An 18087-nucleotide genomic window follows, 5' to 3' on the forward strand; every position below is an offset into this window, starting at 1 on the left:
CGTTGTACCTGGTCAAGCCTGTGGTCCATCTAGTCCAGTATCGTGTCTCTGACAGTGGTCAGAATGCTTCAGAGGAATATGTAAGAAGCCTGACAGCAAGCGGGTATGATACAACCTGTTCCCTCCTAGTTAGAAACGTGTTTAAACCCTGCAACATGAGGTTTTTATCCCATTGCAAGCTCTTGTTTTGTATTAACTCTGGATATATTTGTTATTCATTCAATACATCCTGGAATCTTATTAAGTTCAAGACTGTACCTGAAACATTTCAAATAAAATTCAATGATTAAACTGCCAATACCCAAAGCAGAATTTTAGTAATTGCTTGTATTTTACAGAAATCAACCTGTTTAAAAAAAAAAAAAATCACTAGATTCACCAACATAGCTATTATTTCTTCCAAGCCTTTTGGTTAATGTCAAAAGGTGTGTTAATTTAGCGTCTGATACAATCTCAAAGATCTCAGGTTTTTTTCCCTGTATTTCACTTCTATGATACTAGGATCTGGAACAGCAAAGAAAAGCAATAACCTATTTTATCAATTAACAGTAAAAGAATCCAGAACAGATTGCTAACTTTGTTGTAGGTGACACTCAAGGAAACAAAAAAAAATATTGTTTTGAAAATGAAAAATGCCAGCTTTTAACTGATTAAGAGCTTTAATTTTTTATTAAGCATAACATATGTTTTCTTTGTAAATATATTAGTTTATGTTTTACAGTGCTATGCTCATTGCATTTAATAAAGCAAGTATACACAGAGCAATTGTTTTTTTCTGTGTATTTCACAAAACTATTCTGAGTGAACCAATTCAGCAAAGTCATTTGCATTTGGAGTATTTATAATAGGCTCTGTACTGAACAGCCTCCCTACCCTTATAATAAGCTTTCTTATTTCCCCAACCCCTGCTCTTTGTAAAAGATTCTGTTCTTTAATTCTTAACATTGCTTCAGTACTGATTAGCTTACTTTATATAACAACTTCGTTTCATGTATAGCAATAGAGCAAAACATACATCAAAATTATGGGCCAGATCTTCAACCGGTGTGAACAGGTGTAACTGCATTAAAACCAATGGAGTTGTGCTGATTTACACCAGCTCAGAATCTGATTCAAATACTTATCTTATTTCTGCTTTCCTTGAGTTACTAGGAAGAACCATGCAAACAGTTTTGTAATGTCATTTGTGAAAGAAAACTGTTGTAAAAGGAAAAAAAAGATGACAACAGAGTAACCACTACTTCAAGAAATATTGAGGTTTCATAGCTAGATTTTTTTTTCCAATTTCTACATTCTTGGAAGCAGAGGAACCAAAAATCTTTTAGCCAGTAACTTGGAATTACTCAAAATTCTCTTACTAACTACATCAATGTGCTCCTTTATCAATTTAGCAAATTAGCACTTACGGTGGTTTTAATATTTTAAAGTACAGCTTGTCATACAAATTAATTCAGGGCATTTGGGCTCTAAATAGTCTTCTCAGCACGACCTGTTACTAAAAGGGGCAGAGTAAAAAGATCTGCTTGCTCTTAAAGGGTGTTATCCAAAGCCCTTTGAAGTCAATGGATGGGAGTCTTTCTACTGATTTCAGTGCACTTTGAATCAAGCCCATGTATTTTATGCTATAATGCCATACAGAAAATAAATAAATAAATAAATAAATAAATAAATAGTACTTTTAATTTTATAAAAATTCTTCCAATTATTCTCTTAAACAGGGTTCAGAGTGTGGCTTCTCCTACATAAAACATATTAACACACCAATGGATGTAACAGAAAATCAATTTCCTATACATGGAATGTGGGTATTGAAGACCTGTTTTATATTTGCTCTGCCAGCACTATACAGCATGGGAATAATGTAAGGCAAATTTGTGTGGGACTAGTAATAACTCTGCACATTATTAAGACAGGCTGAGGCAAGACCCACAGCAGGAGGTAAGATTCTAGAAGATGATACCATACAAAGATGGCTGAGTAGATGAAGAAAGGGAAGTTTTGTGCTTCATTAAGACTGAAATAGTTTTCACATTAAACCGGTTAAGAGCACACAAACCAGAGAGATGGAAACATTGTTGAGGTTGCTCTTCTATGCAAGGTCACATTTGACTGACAAAGAGTAGGTTACCGTCATTAAAGAAGTGATACACACTAAAGCTTTAATCTTTCTTTTTCAACATATCACCAGTCTGCAATACCTTTTTAATAAGCTCTACTGTTCGATATTGCAGGGGGTGTTTACTTCGCATTTTCTCCTTCCAGCTCTTAGAAATGTTGTATTTCTTTAAGAACTATTTACCTAGTACGTTCAAGGTTATTGTGATATTGGATGTTCCAAAAGGGTTTCTTGCTTGGCATGTGAATGCTCCAGAATCATTAACTCCCACTGAACGGATGCTCAATGTTAATTTCTTTTCATATCCATAATCACCCATATTCTTGCTTTTGCTTTTAACAGTCTGTCGGTAAAAAACAATTAACATCTAAAATACTGTGTATGCAGCAGCCTTCCTAGATAAATTAAAAATAGAAGTAATTATAACTTCACTATATTAATATTCATAACTTTAAACCGGAATAATAAGCCTTCGTGACAAACCTGTCACTGGAACCTCTCCACACAAAACAACTACATGATCAATTCTCTGTGAAAAATAATGCTCTTCCCAAAGTTGCAGTCCCTTCCCCTTGTTCTTTATTGCCTCTCCTCCTCAAACCCCACTCCTACACCCTTAGTCTGTTGGGTTTCACTGGCCTAGCTCTCTCTAAATGAGAGTCCCATCTTATAGGATGCTGAGCACTCTCAACTCCAAATGGTTTCAATGGGAGCTACAGGCACATGACACTGTGCAATTAGATTTTATGGTCCTCAGGCAGGGGATCTACTCTGTTCACATGTCTGAAGAGTACCAGATAATTAGAAATGGGCCAACGCCACGAACTTCAAATCCAAATTTTCCCAAATATTTGTGTTTGTGTCAGTGGGCCAAGGCCAGTTCACTGGAGGTAATTTTCCAGCACCAGGAAAGATTCAGATTCTGCAGAAAGCAAACTTCCATAAAAATAAAAGGAGTACTCGTGGCACCTTAGAGACTAGCAAATTTATTTGAGCATAAGCTTTCGTGAGCTACAGCTCACTTCGTCGGATGCATTCAGTGGAAAATACAGTGGGGAGATTTATATACTGTGACAGGGTCAGGCCAGATGGCTATAGGAGAGTAATAGAAGGCAGATATATTAGCCCCAGGTTAAGTAGGTCCTTTTTCCCTGGGTAAGGTAACAGGGAAGGTTCCAGAACAATCAGGAACCTTCTGGAGACAATTAAGACAGGCTGATTAGAACACCTGCAGCCAATCAAGAAGCTGCTAGAATCAATTAAGGCAGGCTAATCAGGGCACCTGGGTTTAAAAAGGAGCTCACTTCAGTTTGTGGTGTGTGTGTGAGGAGCTGGGAGCAAGAGGCACTAGGAGCTGAGAGTGAGAACGCATACTGTTGGAGGACTGAGGAATACAAGCATCATCAGACACCAGGAGGAAGGTCCTATGGTGAGGATAAAGAAGGTGTTAGGAGGAGGCCATGAGAAAGTAGCCCAGGGAGTTGTAGCTGCTGCACAGCTGTTCCAGGAGGCACTCTAAACAGCTGCATACCACAGGGCCCTGGGCTGGAACCTGGAGTAGAGGGTGGGCCTGGGTTCCCCCCAAACCTCCCAACTCCTGGTCAGACACAGGAAGAATTGACCTGGACTGTGGATTCATGAAAATGGCCAAACTGAGGGCTGCTGTGAAGCTCCAAAGCGAGCAAATCCGCCAATAAGCTCAAGACCCACCAAGGTAGAGGAGGAACTTTGTCGCAATACATAGAGAACATGATTCTCTATGTATATAAATCTCCCCACTGTATTTTCCACTGAATGCATCCGATGAAGTGAGCTGTAGCTCACAAAAGCTTATGCTTTAAAGAAATTGGTTAGTCTCTAAGGTGCCACAAGTACTCCTTTTCTTTTTGCGAATACAGACTAACACGGCTGCTACTCTGAAACCTTCCATACAAATAACGTTTCTAGTCCTTCTGTGTGGAAACTAGATGAGACCTCCACATTGGATTTCACTTTGACATTGCTTGGAAGGTGAAGCTAGCACAGAATGTGGCTGCTGTACTGACGGTTGGTGCATCAGTCAAACAGCATGTAAAAAAACATTACCACAAAAGTTGCTCTGGCTCTCAGGTAGAGAGTAGTTCCAGTAAAGTTCCAGGTAGAGTTTAAGGTGCTAATTTTAAACTGCCAAGTCCTCACAGAGCTTGAGAAGAGGCACCACTTCTTTCTTGCATCTTTCTATCACAGCTGAGCAGCATGGAGCTCTCTCAACACACATGACAGGGAGCTGACAGTAGGTTGCTAAGTGAGGGGTTCTTAGCTTTGGAATACATTTCCCTCTTTGATCAGCAAGCATCTGGATTTCTTAACCTTCTGGGCAAACTGGAAAGCCATTTTTTTCTCAAACACTTAATATGTTGGGATTTCTGTCTAGGGGGTAAGCCTGGGAGTTGAAGAAAGATTTTAGGTGTGATCTTATGATATGGTTGGGTAGTAAGTGCTTTTAGTTTTTTGTGGCATATCTACTATTAAATTGGGATGACTTGTCATTTCAAATTAGACCAAAGCATAGTGTTGAATTATTTTTTTAGATGTTCTAATGAAAATGTTTTCATTAGGAGAGGTGCTAGAGATTTCCAGGTGTTTCATCCATTTAACACAGTTATGACTTCTGGCCTCTTTATCATTAATATTTTATACGTTAAGTCTGGAAGTGGTTGTTGAAAACAGATCTTCTACTGATTTTTCAAAAGCAGCAACAATAACAACTACTACTAGTGATCAGGGAAGCAGTGAACTTTTTTTACTTTGACCTATTCAGGCCAATATGCAATTCTGCCTCTATTTAAACTCATTAATGTTACGTATTCTAGCCATTCCAATACAAAATTTAATTTGACAGTCAATATTTTAAATGATTGCTTCCCCTGATATTTAACAAACAAGACTGAAAGGTCACACTTATTTGGTCCAAAATATTTTTCTTGTGGATTTTTCTTCATAAAAATGTAAACTAATATAGCATGAAAAAATGTGGTCAAGAAAAGATCCTGACCTTACTGCAATCAAACAAGAAAATAAAAGTGCTCAAATGCAAGATTTATAGTTAACCTTGGCAAGGAACCAAAAGCCCCATCTGCAAGTACCATACTGCCTACATGTTATTTAGGCTTTAACTCTTGAAGCTGTGAGCTGGGATTTCCCAATAGATATGCACTCAGTGAAAGAAACTCTGCCAGCATCAATGGATTAGTTAGGAATGGCATAGACCCTAGAGAGTCAGTATCCAGGCCTGAGGTTGTATGATTTATCTATCATTACAGTATCACAGAAGCTTTTTTTCTATACACACATGAACAGCAAATTATGTATTCCAGTCACTGCCATTAACAACAAAAGACCTACCAATTGACAGGGGATTGTATGCTGCAGGAGTAGTAGTCGGTCTTCTTACCAACAACAACCAGTTTGGGAACTTTAGGTACTTTTATAAACTATGGCCAAACTCTTCAATGCTACTGAGATCTTGCTGCTCCCGTTGAGATCAAAGGGATTTGTGGGTGCTCAGTAGTTCTGTATTTAGGTATGCCAATATAGGCTGATCTTCAGATTTAAGAGCCTAACCTCAGGTACCCAGGTTTGAAAACACTGGATATCTGGAAGCTGCTCTCCCCCTGGGCTGTGATCAATGATGCGCGTAGCCCACACAGAAAAGCAGGAGTGTGCCTGGTGCCCCATCTTTGGCATGCAGAGTGTTGTAAGGACAAGTCACAGTCCTGCCCTAAGTAAGGAAATGAGGTAAACTGAAATTGGCCAAATGTTACTTACTTGAGAAAAACACATACATATCTTCGCAGAAGTTTTATTTTCAAGGAATACAGACATAAATGCCTTTCTAAGGTCCGGTTGTTTTTTAGACTGTGTTTTAAAACTTAAATGATCTCACCGTGTTATTTTGAGGAATCCAATTAGCTGTCAACGAACTATCTACATCTCTTATTGTGCATGTAACTTCAAATTCTTCCCCTTCTTTGAGAAGCTGGCTGGGTTTGGATAAGGTGATAACAGGGAGTGTTTTGTGAACTGGAAAATAATTTATAAGTGCATTATTTTTCATTACATTCAGAGCTTCCAAGAGGGATAAAAATCAACAGTCATTAACCTTCCAACAAAATTCAGACCTCTTAGCGGCATTCAAATCTCTGTAATATATTAGACTAGTGTTTTCATGCTAAGTATATTTCCATTTTGTCCCCTTTTAAACTATACTTAAAGTTAGGAAACACTTAGATCTACTCAAGTCACATGGATAAATGCAAGTCACATGGATAAACGTGGATAGTATTTAACTATCAGTCAGGTAACTCATTCTATGACAATGATGAACCTGCTGAATTCTACAACTAAAACCAGTTAGAATTATGTCACTATGGAATTGCATGTTGAAATTAAATGCAATTTCTTAAATATAAAATGTCTACATGAATTTAGTGCTCTTGTAAAATGTCTAACTGAATGCCCTAGAAAACGAAAGTTCTCCACTTAGACAAAGAACAGGAACTGCACAGGGAATGACAGTGCTTGATTTTACCACACCACCCTGCCAATGGGCCTTAACTCTGCCTGAGATGGATGATCACAAAGGGGAGAATGTAGGTCTCCATCAAGTCTGACCAGCTTGCCAACTGAGATGGCTTTGGTGATGTGTTACTGACTTAGTAGGCTAGATACACAGCTGTTTTAAGTTGGTGTAGTTCTGCTGAACTCAATCAAGTAATGACAATTTACACTATCTGAGGATTGAGTACCTATGTATTTATCTGCAATATCTAAAGCCTTTCAATTTCCTCCTTTAATTTTCTCTTTTTTTTGTTGCTTCAACATTTTCCCTCAATCCTTCCTCTAAATTGTCTCTTGTACTATAGTATAATAATAACAGAATCATAGAAATATAGGGGTGGAAGGGACCATGAGAAGTCATCTAATCCAACCCTCTGTGCAGATGCAGAACCAAGTATACCTAGACTGTCCCTGATAGGTGTTCGTCCATTAAATACTTCTAACGTGAGGGATTCCACAGTCTACCTTACAAGGCTAGTCCAAAGATTAACTATCCTTATAGTTAGAAATTCTTCCAATTATCTAACCTAAATTTCTCTTGTTCCAAATAAGCCCCTTATTTCTTGTCCTACCTTCAGAGGACATGGAGAACAACTGATCACCATCCTCTTTGTAACAGCCCTTAACAAATTTTGAAAACTTATCAGGTCCCAGCTCAGTCTTTTTTTCTCAAGTCTAAATATGCTCGGTTTTTAAACCTTTCCTGATAGGTCAGGTTTTCTAAATCTTTGATCACTGTCGTTGCTCTACTCTGGACTCTCTCCAATTTGTCCACATCTTTCTTAAGATGTGGACACAATATATCAGCTGAGGCCTCAACAATGCCAAGTAGAGTTGGACGATTGCCTCCTGTGGCTTACATATGCCTGTTAATATACCCCAGAATGATACTAGCCTTTTTGGCAACTAATCACATATTTAACTCATACTCAATTTGAGATCCACCATAAACCCCAGATCGTTTTCAGTAGTACTATCACCTAGCCAGTTATTCCCCATTTTGCAGCTGTGCCTTTGATTTTTCCTTCCCAAGTGTAGTAATTTGCACTTGTTGTTATTGAATTTCATCTTGATGATTTCAGACCAATTCATTGATTTGTCAGGTCATTCTGAATTCTAATCCTGTCCTCCAAAGTGCTTGTAGTCCCTCCCAGCATGTTGTCATCTGAAAATTTTATAAGCATATTCTCCACCTCATTACCCAAGCCATTAATGAAAATACTGAATAGTAACGGACCCAGGACAGACCACTGTGGGACCCGATTAGGTAGGTCCCCCACAGTTTGACAGAGAACCATTGATAACTATTCTTGGAGTATGGTCTTTCAACCAATTCTGCACCTGTTTGCTTATGAGAATGTCATGCGGGACTATGTGAAAAGCTTTACTAAAAACCAAGATATATCACATCTACTGCTTCTCCCCAATCCACTAGAGCAGTAATCCTATCAAAGAAGGAAATTGGTTTGGTTTGGCATGATTTGTTCTTGGCAAATTCATGTTGGCTATTCCATATAATTCTATTATCATCTGGGTGCTTATAAACTGATTGTTTAATAATTTGTTCCAGTATGTTTCCAGTTATCAAACTCTAAAATTCCTGGGTTCTTTTTGTTCCCCTTTTGAAAGGTAGGTAGTATGTTTGACCTTCTCCAGTCCTCTGGGACGTTATCAATCTTACATGAGCTCTCAAAAATAATTGCTAACAATTCCAAGATTGCTTCAGCTAGTTCTTTAAGAACACTATGGTGAATTTCACCAGATTCTGCCAACTTGAATACATCAGACTTATCTAAATATTCTTTCACCTGTTCTTTCCCAATTTTGACTTGTATTTCTTCCCCCTTGTTAATAGAATACCTAGCTCTTATATAGAACTTTTCATATTTGACTTTTATGCCAGTGGAATTGAACTGTCCACTCCTGGACTACATTTGGATAATGTAAATGATGATACAAAAAAGGAGGAAGTGTTTTCCAGTGGTGAAAATGGCAGTCTGATATGAGGAGCTCTGGATTCTACTACTCCTGGTTCTACCACAGATTTGGAGAGAGAACTTGGGCAAGCTATTTCAACCTTAAAAAGATGTTGTGCACCTCAACTGTTAATTTATTTTAGGCGCTTTCATTAATTAGGCTTATACTTCCTTCTCTCCAAACTGATTTACAACAATTTGCTAACATACAACGTCATTAGAAGGTTAAATAAAAGATCTGTCTAAATGGGCTTAAAATTCAAGAGGGAGATCAGAGGTAAACAGTAACAAATGGCAGCTTAACCAGTGATGTCCCATTCAAAATTAGAGGACAAGATTTCTGTACCTACCTTTTTTTACCCATGAAGAAAATAAGATTGTTCCATTCCCTCCTTCCCCCACCACACAGCTTCTCTCTCTCTCTCTCTCTCACACACACCTTACTTCAGTTGTGAGAAACTGTATTTGTTAGCTTACTACATTTTGTTAACCAAAATGTATTATCAGGTCTTCCAATTTCAATTATATAGATAACAGTAAGGTGATAAGGTGTCCTAGTCTTCTGGTTTAGCAGGACAGTCCTATTCAAATCTACTGAATACTGTAAGTTTTGACAGAGCAAATGAATTAGAAAGCCAGCATCGAAGACGAGTGTCAGCACTGGACCAGGGCTCAGAAAAGCCTGGGTCCCCAAATTTCTTTTAGAATCCACAGAACTACCCAAAATCAGCAGGGATTTTGCCAAAACCTTTCTAAGATCCCCACAGTCAACCCATATGTGACACCTCTTCCCTTCTCCCTTCAAACACAAACACACACACACCCCTCTACCAAATTCCAGATCTGGAACAAGCTCCGAAGTCCCTGCAACCTATCCACCCAGCTACCAGAACCTCAAACAAGCACCTGTTTATGACTATATTTTAAAATGTATTCTGTTTTATTATATGAAAAAAATCTAGTAATCCTAAACTCGCATTATTAACTCAAACCTTTCTATGAAAAATAGTGATAAGTTCAAGATCCATTAGTGTTTCTTAGGAAAGTATTCGCAGCAGTGTTCTTCAATCTGTTTTGTTCAGATGAATGCCCATATGCATGCAGAGGGGAAAAAAGTGCATTTACCTGGCCTTACAATCAGGTATCTATTTTCTGAAGTTTTCTCAACTCCATTTTGTTTTGCCAAGCATTGGTAGCACCCTTTAAATGATCTTTGTACATTTTTTATAATGATTCCTTTCTGGGGATTGGCAATAAACGTCAAATTCTTGGGAAATGGTTTGCCACTACATAATTTCAAGGTGAAATTTGAAACATCTGGATCTGTCACTGGACACACCACAAGAGCATCACTGTCCTCTCTTACATAGATTGAAGGGTCAGAGTCATCAAGGAAAAGGATATGTGGATCTGTAAAGAAAACAAATGTGTTAAAAAGTCAGGAATTGTACAAGTTAAGGTTCCAAAAAACCAAGCTCTGCCAGATTGCGCAAAGAATACATTAAATTATACATTTTACTAATATTCTGAATACTGTATTAATTTAAGTTTATTAAGTTAACATTGCTAATAGAATTTTAGAAAACTTCCTTATTTTCTGACTGTGCACTATGCTGAGGTGCAGTAGTTCTAAAACTCAGTCACTTGAGAGCTTTGTGCAGGAAAAAAAAATCTTATTTTTTCTTTTATCTTTAAAGAGGGGAAATGATTATTTCCTTCTTGTCTAACTCAAAAAATGCCAGAATAGATTTTGCTCAGGCTATTAAAAAAATCACCTATGAGCTGAGATCAGGTCTATCAAGTTTCATGCCCAGAAGGAGAATTTCTGAGAAATGTATGATCAAGTGAAAGTTGAACTGTAACCTCAATTATAATTTTCACTTCTAAAAAAGACAATCTAAATGAACACATATTGCTACCAGAGGAAATAGCAAAGTTAAAACTTCTCTCTCCCTGAAAATATTGGGGGTATTTACATAAGCATCTGGTTAATCCACAGTATTGAAAAATTATGATGTAGTTATTCTGTATGACTGCTTACAATTTGTCATGTCAGTCAATCTACAGTACAGTAATATCTAATCTATTAAGTATTTTTATAACCAAAGTTGAAGTCCATGCTAGCTGCTAATTTTAAAATACTAATAATTTGCTCAACAATATTGAAAACCAAAAAATTAAGAGATTTCACAATGACTGTCAAAGTTTATCTATGCCCCAGGCTACAGTTTACATTGGAGGAGTAGAATTAGAACAAGTTTTGCTCATTTTATTTAAGTTGGTCTTCATGTAACTTATACATCCACTATCCTGAAATCACTACAGGAACTTAAGAACTAGCACCAGAAAATAGAGACCCACAATGAGGATAGGAAGAAGAAAACAAGAGCATAGCATATTGTTTAACCAAAACAAGAATGAATAGCACATTTCAAGCTTGTTTTACTTATACTGTATACTTTAAAGAACTGTAGCCTAGAGAACTTTCCAGTCAGAGATGGAGTCAGCTGAGGACAGAACATCTAATCTGCAACATTCTGTGGAAGAATAAAGTTACATTGAGCTCACAGGCCTAGTTGCAATATGAAGACATAGCATTAACTGTGCTTCTTTTCAAGTGGCAGAAACCCCCCAAAATTGAACGCAAAAGCAGCTCAGGCCAAGACCCTTACTGTAGGCTTAATGTCTTGCACCAAGAGTTTAATGGCTTCCAAATAAGATGGTAGCATACAGAGAAGCACTGAATCCCTCCAAAACCAGAAGACAATCTCAATGAACTCAAGAATAATCCATGCTGGCAAAGGCTTAAACAATCCGTTTCCTCCTACTCAACTTCATCCTGGCTGGGTTCAGGTGCAGGAGGGTTCCCTAGGAAAAAGAGGTCCTTGGATGTGTGATAAGTGAAGTAACAGCTGGTTCACAGACAGCTGGAATTGGTGTCAAAGCCAGGGTTGAAGTGAGCAGAATTACCAAGGCTTGATCCTGTACAATTTTCCTAGATCATTCTGGAAATGGGGAGGGAAAGACGGGATGGCACAAATCAATTTGTCTAAAGGGAATGAAGACATCTAAAAGGATTACACATATACTTTCCTCACTCCCCCATCTCATCCCACCGACATCTTGGGCAGTACTCCTGCTCCTCCAACACAAAATGAGTTGCTTATAATTGTATTCACCCAGCTTGCCTTTTATATCAAAGTGTCTGAGATGATTGTCCTCCATTTTATTTACCTAGAAGGGGTTAATAATTGCCTCCATCTAGACAATGGAGTTGCAAGTTCCCTGCTTCTACATGTTTAAATAGGTGGTCATTGTCCTGTTGTCTATCAACACTGCATGATTTCTGATCAACGAATAAAGAGTGTGTGCCCTGAATGACCCAAGCTCTGAAAGACAGATGATTAGTCTATATTACCCTCTGCCTTTGAAGGCTGGAATACCAGCTATAGAAATCCTGATGGTGAAATTGTGATGTCTATATCCACCATTGTAGCAAACAGAGGACTTTTTTGGAGACATTACCACATTGTTCATGTTGTCCTATGCATTCTAACTGTGTAAAAGGAAAGCCTGATAGTGTTTCATGTAGAGTTGAATGCTCTGTACTGTCCTTATGTCTGCATAGGATATCATCAAGCCCAGGATTTGAAGGGCATGCCACACAACGCTGCAGGAACATGACATGGCTTGAAAAAATAATTTGTTTTACCTCCAGAAGCCTATTTGTCCCAGGTGAGTTAGGAATTTGACAAAGGGGTTAACCAAGTCTTGTGTGTTTGCCAGAAAGCTTCTCTGATAATTCATTGCAAAACCATGTTCATTTGACAGCACTGGTTTGCTATCTTTCATTCTGAGGTGAAGAATATCCCACTAGTAGGTCATTCTTGTAATGGGAAATATGAATGCCTTCCTCATCAAAGTTGGTTATGATAGCTACCATGAGGTTTAAGAAAATCTGTGTGATAGATAAAGCTCTAATGTGTCCATCACATACTGGCATTGGCATGTCTGACTTCATTTGTCATGATCCATGAGAAACAAAAGTATGACTTGCTCTGAGGAAGAAACAAGAGAATGTCCCCAGTGCTAGAGAACATTTGAATGGCCTCCAAGGATTCCAGGTTACTGGATGGATAAGATGGTAGGGAGAAAGCTGGTATGGAACTGGAGAGATGGCAAAGTCCAGCACTACCACTGAACTTTTGGTCTCAGACAGCTGATGGTTTGAAGGCAGATTGTGAGTGGGTGGAATGAAGAATAAATCTGTTCATACACAGGTCATAAGGTCTAAGGGAACCCAACATAGTATGTTCTTACAAAGTCTACATGCATTTCTTGGGAAGGGGGGTTCCAGAGTTTTAGGTTAGCTTTTTGGTCAGGTCAGCTGGATGGTTAGGCCTTGTCCTGGAATTGTGAAGTGAAGAAAAGGAAGAAATTTATCCATGAAAGAAGTATGGCTATTCTGAGGACTTGGTAGCTTTGCATTTCTTCAGAAACGCCACAGGGCCACATAGACTACCTTTGAGAATATTCCATCTGGAGAAAATCCCCTGCCAGGCTATGCTGGCTTCTCTGTCCTTGTGAAGCAGTTCCAGAAGGGATTACCAGGCCCCTAAGCAACTTCCCTCACCTCTCCCAGGGACTGCTGGCTGGAGGTGGAGAAAGAGAAACACTTGTTGCAATAGGAAAGGCCACACACATACACACAAAAAACCCCCACCAACAGGAAAAGAGGGCAGCCTGAGCCACATGGGCTCAGGCAAGAGAATGGGTTGCCCTACAAATCAGCGGAGTCAGCCCACTTGAGGCACATAAATTGGCAAAGTTGGCTGAGAGCCAGTGAGGCCATCTGTCAGAATCCAACAAGTCACAGAAGGGAGGAAAACCAGAGGAAAAGACAGAGGTGGGTAAAAGGCAATAGCAGTTCAAGAAAAAGTATCACAAGACAGGCAGGTACCCACTATTGAAAGGTGTACAAGAGTTAGTCAGAACTGCCTGAACTAAAACAGAGGCTGCATGCAAGATGATTCTTTGTTACCCACTGGCTTATACAAAGGAGCGTTTAGGTACTAACATTTGTAACAAACTGCCTCAGTAAGCCAGAGGGTGGGGTCAAACCTTTAGTGACTACAGACTAGTGGATGTAAAGAATAATAACTTTTAAAATTCTATAAAGAATAAAATTAAGGAAGAAATAAGTTTTTTGCTCTCTGTATGGAACAACCCACCCAAATGGTTTTAGTTCATTTTTTTAAAATGGTATCCAAATTCTCCTTCCAGAAGCCAAGTTTTTGCATATAACAGTGAAGATTTATATGGAAACGCTACTGAAAACTTCCTGTGACTACAATGACCCTAGCAAGCATCGTCTAATGTAAATATCTAACTTCTCCCTGTATGTGTTACACCATTTCTCATCCCCTGGCGTTACTGAACATTGCTGAAATATGTTGCGTTATTTTGAATATATTAAGTTCCTGCTAGGACTATTTATTATTATTATTATTATTATTATTTTTATTTTGGCTTAAGTCTTTTCTTTACCTGAGCTTACCAGACAATCCAAGTCTATGATTGTAGTGTATCATAAAGGACCATTGTCCGACCTCCTGCACATGCCAAGCCACAGAACCTAACCCATCCACTCCTGTAATAGACTCATAACCTTCGGCTGAGTTACTGCAGTCCTCAAATCGTGATTTACAGACTGTAGTAGCTCAGAGCCCTACCTATCTAGCGTCCCATCTCTGGCCATGGATTCCTCATGAATTTGGAATACAATTTAAACAGCTTTACTACAGTTTCCGAGTACTCATACGCAAAGGGACACACCAGACTCCAATTATGTGCTTTGGAAGGGAAGAAGGGGAAAAATACACATACAAATTTACCTTTAACAAAAACATAAATGGAGGTGTTCAAACTCTCTTTGTTTTTGCATATGTATCTGCCTGTGTCTTTGGCTGATGCATTTTTTATGTACCACTCCTTATTATTGAAATGTCTTGGTTTTCCTGAAGAGTCTGAGTTCTGAAAATCCCAAGTCACTGGACCATCATCGTTGCATCTCAGTCTTACTTCTTGTCCGCTATTCACAACTAAGGAAGATTTTTCTGGAGTAATAGAAGGTATTGTACCACCTGGCAGAGAGACAAAATGCAGTATACATTGCTATATTTATTTGTCTTGTTTTAACAAATGAAAATATTTACCTCATCATTTAAGTATAATTTTAGATTTTGTGCCTTAAAAAATACAAAGTATTACACTTCATTAATTCTACAAGTTTCTGTAGACAGCTCATAACTAAAGACCCCGGCCCATATGCACAGAGCGTGCAGCCACTGCAGATGGAAACTGGGTTAAATAAATAGTCTGGAAACTAGTTCCAGCTAAAACAGTTTCTGTCATGGTTTGGCTTGTCAATAGGGACAGAGCAAACAATTTTAACATGAAACTACATTTGTAAACTTGATTCTACCATGATTTGGTTTCAAGAGCCAAAAGATGACCTCTGATGGTATTTTTAATTGAGTGTTGTCAAGATTTAAACTCTCTTTGCCCAGTATTTATTACTGTTTTAGCTGCTTTGCAATAGGAACTGCAACTACATCTATTCTGTATGTATATGGCTTCAGTGTAAAGTTTACAATACATTTATTTTCTTTGATGAAATACTAATTTGTAACCTCTTATAGAAGTAAGTACTCAATATAATGCAGGTATTCCTACACCTCCTGTTGCTTGCAACATTAGAGGAACTGTTTTCTTCTAGTAGAGCAAGCCCCCTCAAGTCACAAAAGTATCATCTCTTTCACTGCACATACCCTGGTCTACCCTGATTGCAGCTTTAAAAGGGGTTCTGAGAAAGTATTGCTATGCAAACTATTATCCCCCAAATGTAAAATGTAAAACATTTTCCCACCCAAAAACCAACCAAGAGCATATTAAGGCCTGTCTGTCTAAAATGTATTTAAATAAGCCAAATAGTTTTTTGCTAAGCTAGCATATCCCATATTTCAGCCTAAAGAAATTCAAAATGAGTTTAGAAAATGGGAGTTCCTATGGGGAATGAAGACAAACTCTTACTAATGCTGACCTGTCTGAACCACACATATCATATTAAATTTATGCAAATTATGCCGAGGTCTTGTGACAGCAATCTATGCCTACCCTGACACCCTAAAGAATATGTATTTAGTCAGGTGAATGACCATCTGTTTATCTCATGATAACTGTCCATACATTAAAATATATTTAAAAAAATTCAGCCAGACTTGATGACCAATAGGCACATATACTGGTAGAAATATACTGCAGTTGGCGATACAATGTCCATTAGTTTTCTTTCAAAAACACACACAATTCTGATGTGGTGAATTTCCCTACCAATAGGGACAATACCACAAGTTCAATCAAAACACTCTATAATTAGTTTGGACCCGATTATATTCCAGCCTTAATTCATTTATCTCTCAGCTTTAGTGGCTCTTAAGGGTATATAAATGGATTAAGATCAAGTCAGATAAATTCTCCTGTTGCTGAGAAATCCAAAAACAATGGAAGAGTATAAGGGAAAGAATGAAGGTCAGAACTCCTTCAGATTTTAACTATTTTGTTTGCAGGCTGGATTTCTGGACTGAGATCGCTCTGTCATTGCTGATTAAAGGCATTTATCACTGCTCAACTAGAAAGATAAACATTTTCTATAATCCATATGAAGATCTTCAATCCATACATACAGAAATAGCAGAATTGGTATGAAGTATCTTAAAATATAATCATGTCCACTTCCAACAAAGAGGCAGACAACATTGCTGCACAGCCATACTCCATGTTCATGGCTCTGCCATACTTAGTCTGCTTTGACTATTGCATATAATATTTTAAGTCAGGAGTTCAAAGTCTACTATGACAGGTTTCAGAGTAACAGCCGTGTTAGTCTGTATTCGCAAAAAGAAAAGGAGTACTTGTGGCACCTTAGAGACTAACCAATTTATTTGAGCATAAGCTTTCGTGAGCTACAGTTCACTTCATCGGATGCATACTGTGGAAAATACAGAAGATGTTCTTATACATACAAACCATGAAAAAATGGGTGTTTACCACTACAAAAGGTTTTCTCTCCCCCCACCCCACTCTCCTGCTGGTAATAGCTTATCTAAAGCGATCACTCTCCTTACAATGTGTATGGTAATCAAGGTGGGCCATTTCCAGCACAAATCCAGGGTTTAACAAGAACGTCTGGGGGGGGGGGGGGGGAGGAAACAAGGGGAAATAGGTTACCTTGCATAATGACTTAGCCACTCCCAGTCTCTATTCAAGCCTAAGTTAATTGTATCTAATTTGCAAATGAATTCCAATTCAACAGTCTCTCGCTGGAGTCTGGTTTTGAAGTTTTTCTGTTGTAATATCGCAACTTTCGTGTCTGTAATCGCGTGACCAGAGAGATTGAAGTGTTCTCCGACTGGTTTATGAATGTTATAATTCTTGACATCTGATTTGTGTCCATTTATTCTTTTACGTAGAGACTGTCCAGTTTGACCAATGTACATGGCAGAGGGGAATTGCTGGCACATGATGGCATATATCACATTGGTGGATGTACAGGTGAACGAGCCTCTGATAGTGTGGCTGATGTTATTAGGCCCTGTGATGGTGTCCCCTGAATAGATATGTGGGCACAGTTGGCTACGGGCTTTGTTGCAAGGATAGGTTCCTGGGTTAGTGGTTCTGTTGTGTGGTATGTGGTTGCTAGTAAGTATTCGCTTCAGGTTGGGGGCTGTCTGTAGGCAAGGACTGGCCTGTCTCCCAAGATTTGTGAGAGTGTTGGGTCACCCTTCAGGATAGGTTGTAGATCCTTAATAATGCGTTGGAGGGGTTTTAGTTGGGGGCTGAAGGTGACGGCTAGTGGCGTTCTGTTGTTTTCTTTGTTGGGCCTGTCCTGTAGTAGGTGACTTCTGGGAACTCTTCTGGCTCTGTCAATCTGTTTCTTCACTTCCGCAGGGGGGTATTATAGTTGTAAGAATGCTTGATAGAGATCTTGTAGGTGTTTGTCTCTGTCTGAGGGGTTGGAGCAAATGTGGTTGTATCACAGAGCTTGGCTGTAGACAATGGATCGTGTGGTGTGGTCTGGGTGAAAGCTGGAGGCATGTAGGTAGGAATAGCGGTCAGTAGGTTTCCGGTATAGGGTGGTGTTTATGTAACCATCGTTTATTAGCACTGTAGTGTCCAGGAAGTGGATCTCTTGTGTGGACTGGACCAGGCTGAGGTTGATGGTGGGATGGAAATTGTTGAAATCATGGTGGAATTCCTCAAGGGCTTCTTTTCCGTGGGTCCAGATGATGAAGATGTCATCAATATAGCGCAAGTAGAGTAGGGGGGTTAGGGGAC

At 38.7% G+C, this 18087-nt stretch overlaps 1 protein-coding gene across 1 annotated transcript in view; it reads right to left on the reverse strand.

The window, feature by feature from the left end:
• KIT (KIT proto-oncogene, receptor tyrosine kinase) overlaps positions 1-18087 on the reverse strand; it is an 80006-nt gene that overhangs the window by 34259 nt on the left and 27660 nt on the right. The window contains exons 2-5 of the mRNA XM_074951392.1: positions 14586-14834; positions 9817-10101; positions 6042-6178; positions 2300-2459 (exon numbers count right to left, since the gene is read on the reverse strand). Coding sequence (XP_074807493.1) covers positions 2300-2459; positions 6042-6178; positions 9817-10101; positions 14586-14834 — 831 coding nt within the window. The remainder of the gene's footprint in view (positions 1-2299; positions 2460-6041; positions 6179-9816; positions 10102-14585; positions 14835-18087) is intronic.

The sequence above is a fragment of the Natator depressus genome, chromosome 4, assembly GCF_965152275.1.
Source record: "Natator depressus isolate rNatDep1 chromosome 4, rNatDep2.hap1, whole genome shotgun sequence".
Taxonomy (NCBI): domain Eukaryota; kingdom Metazoa; phylum Chordata; order Testudines; family Cheloniidae; genus Natator; species Natator depressus.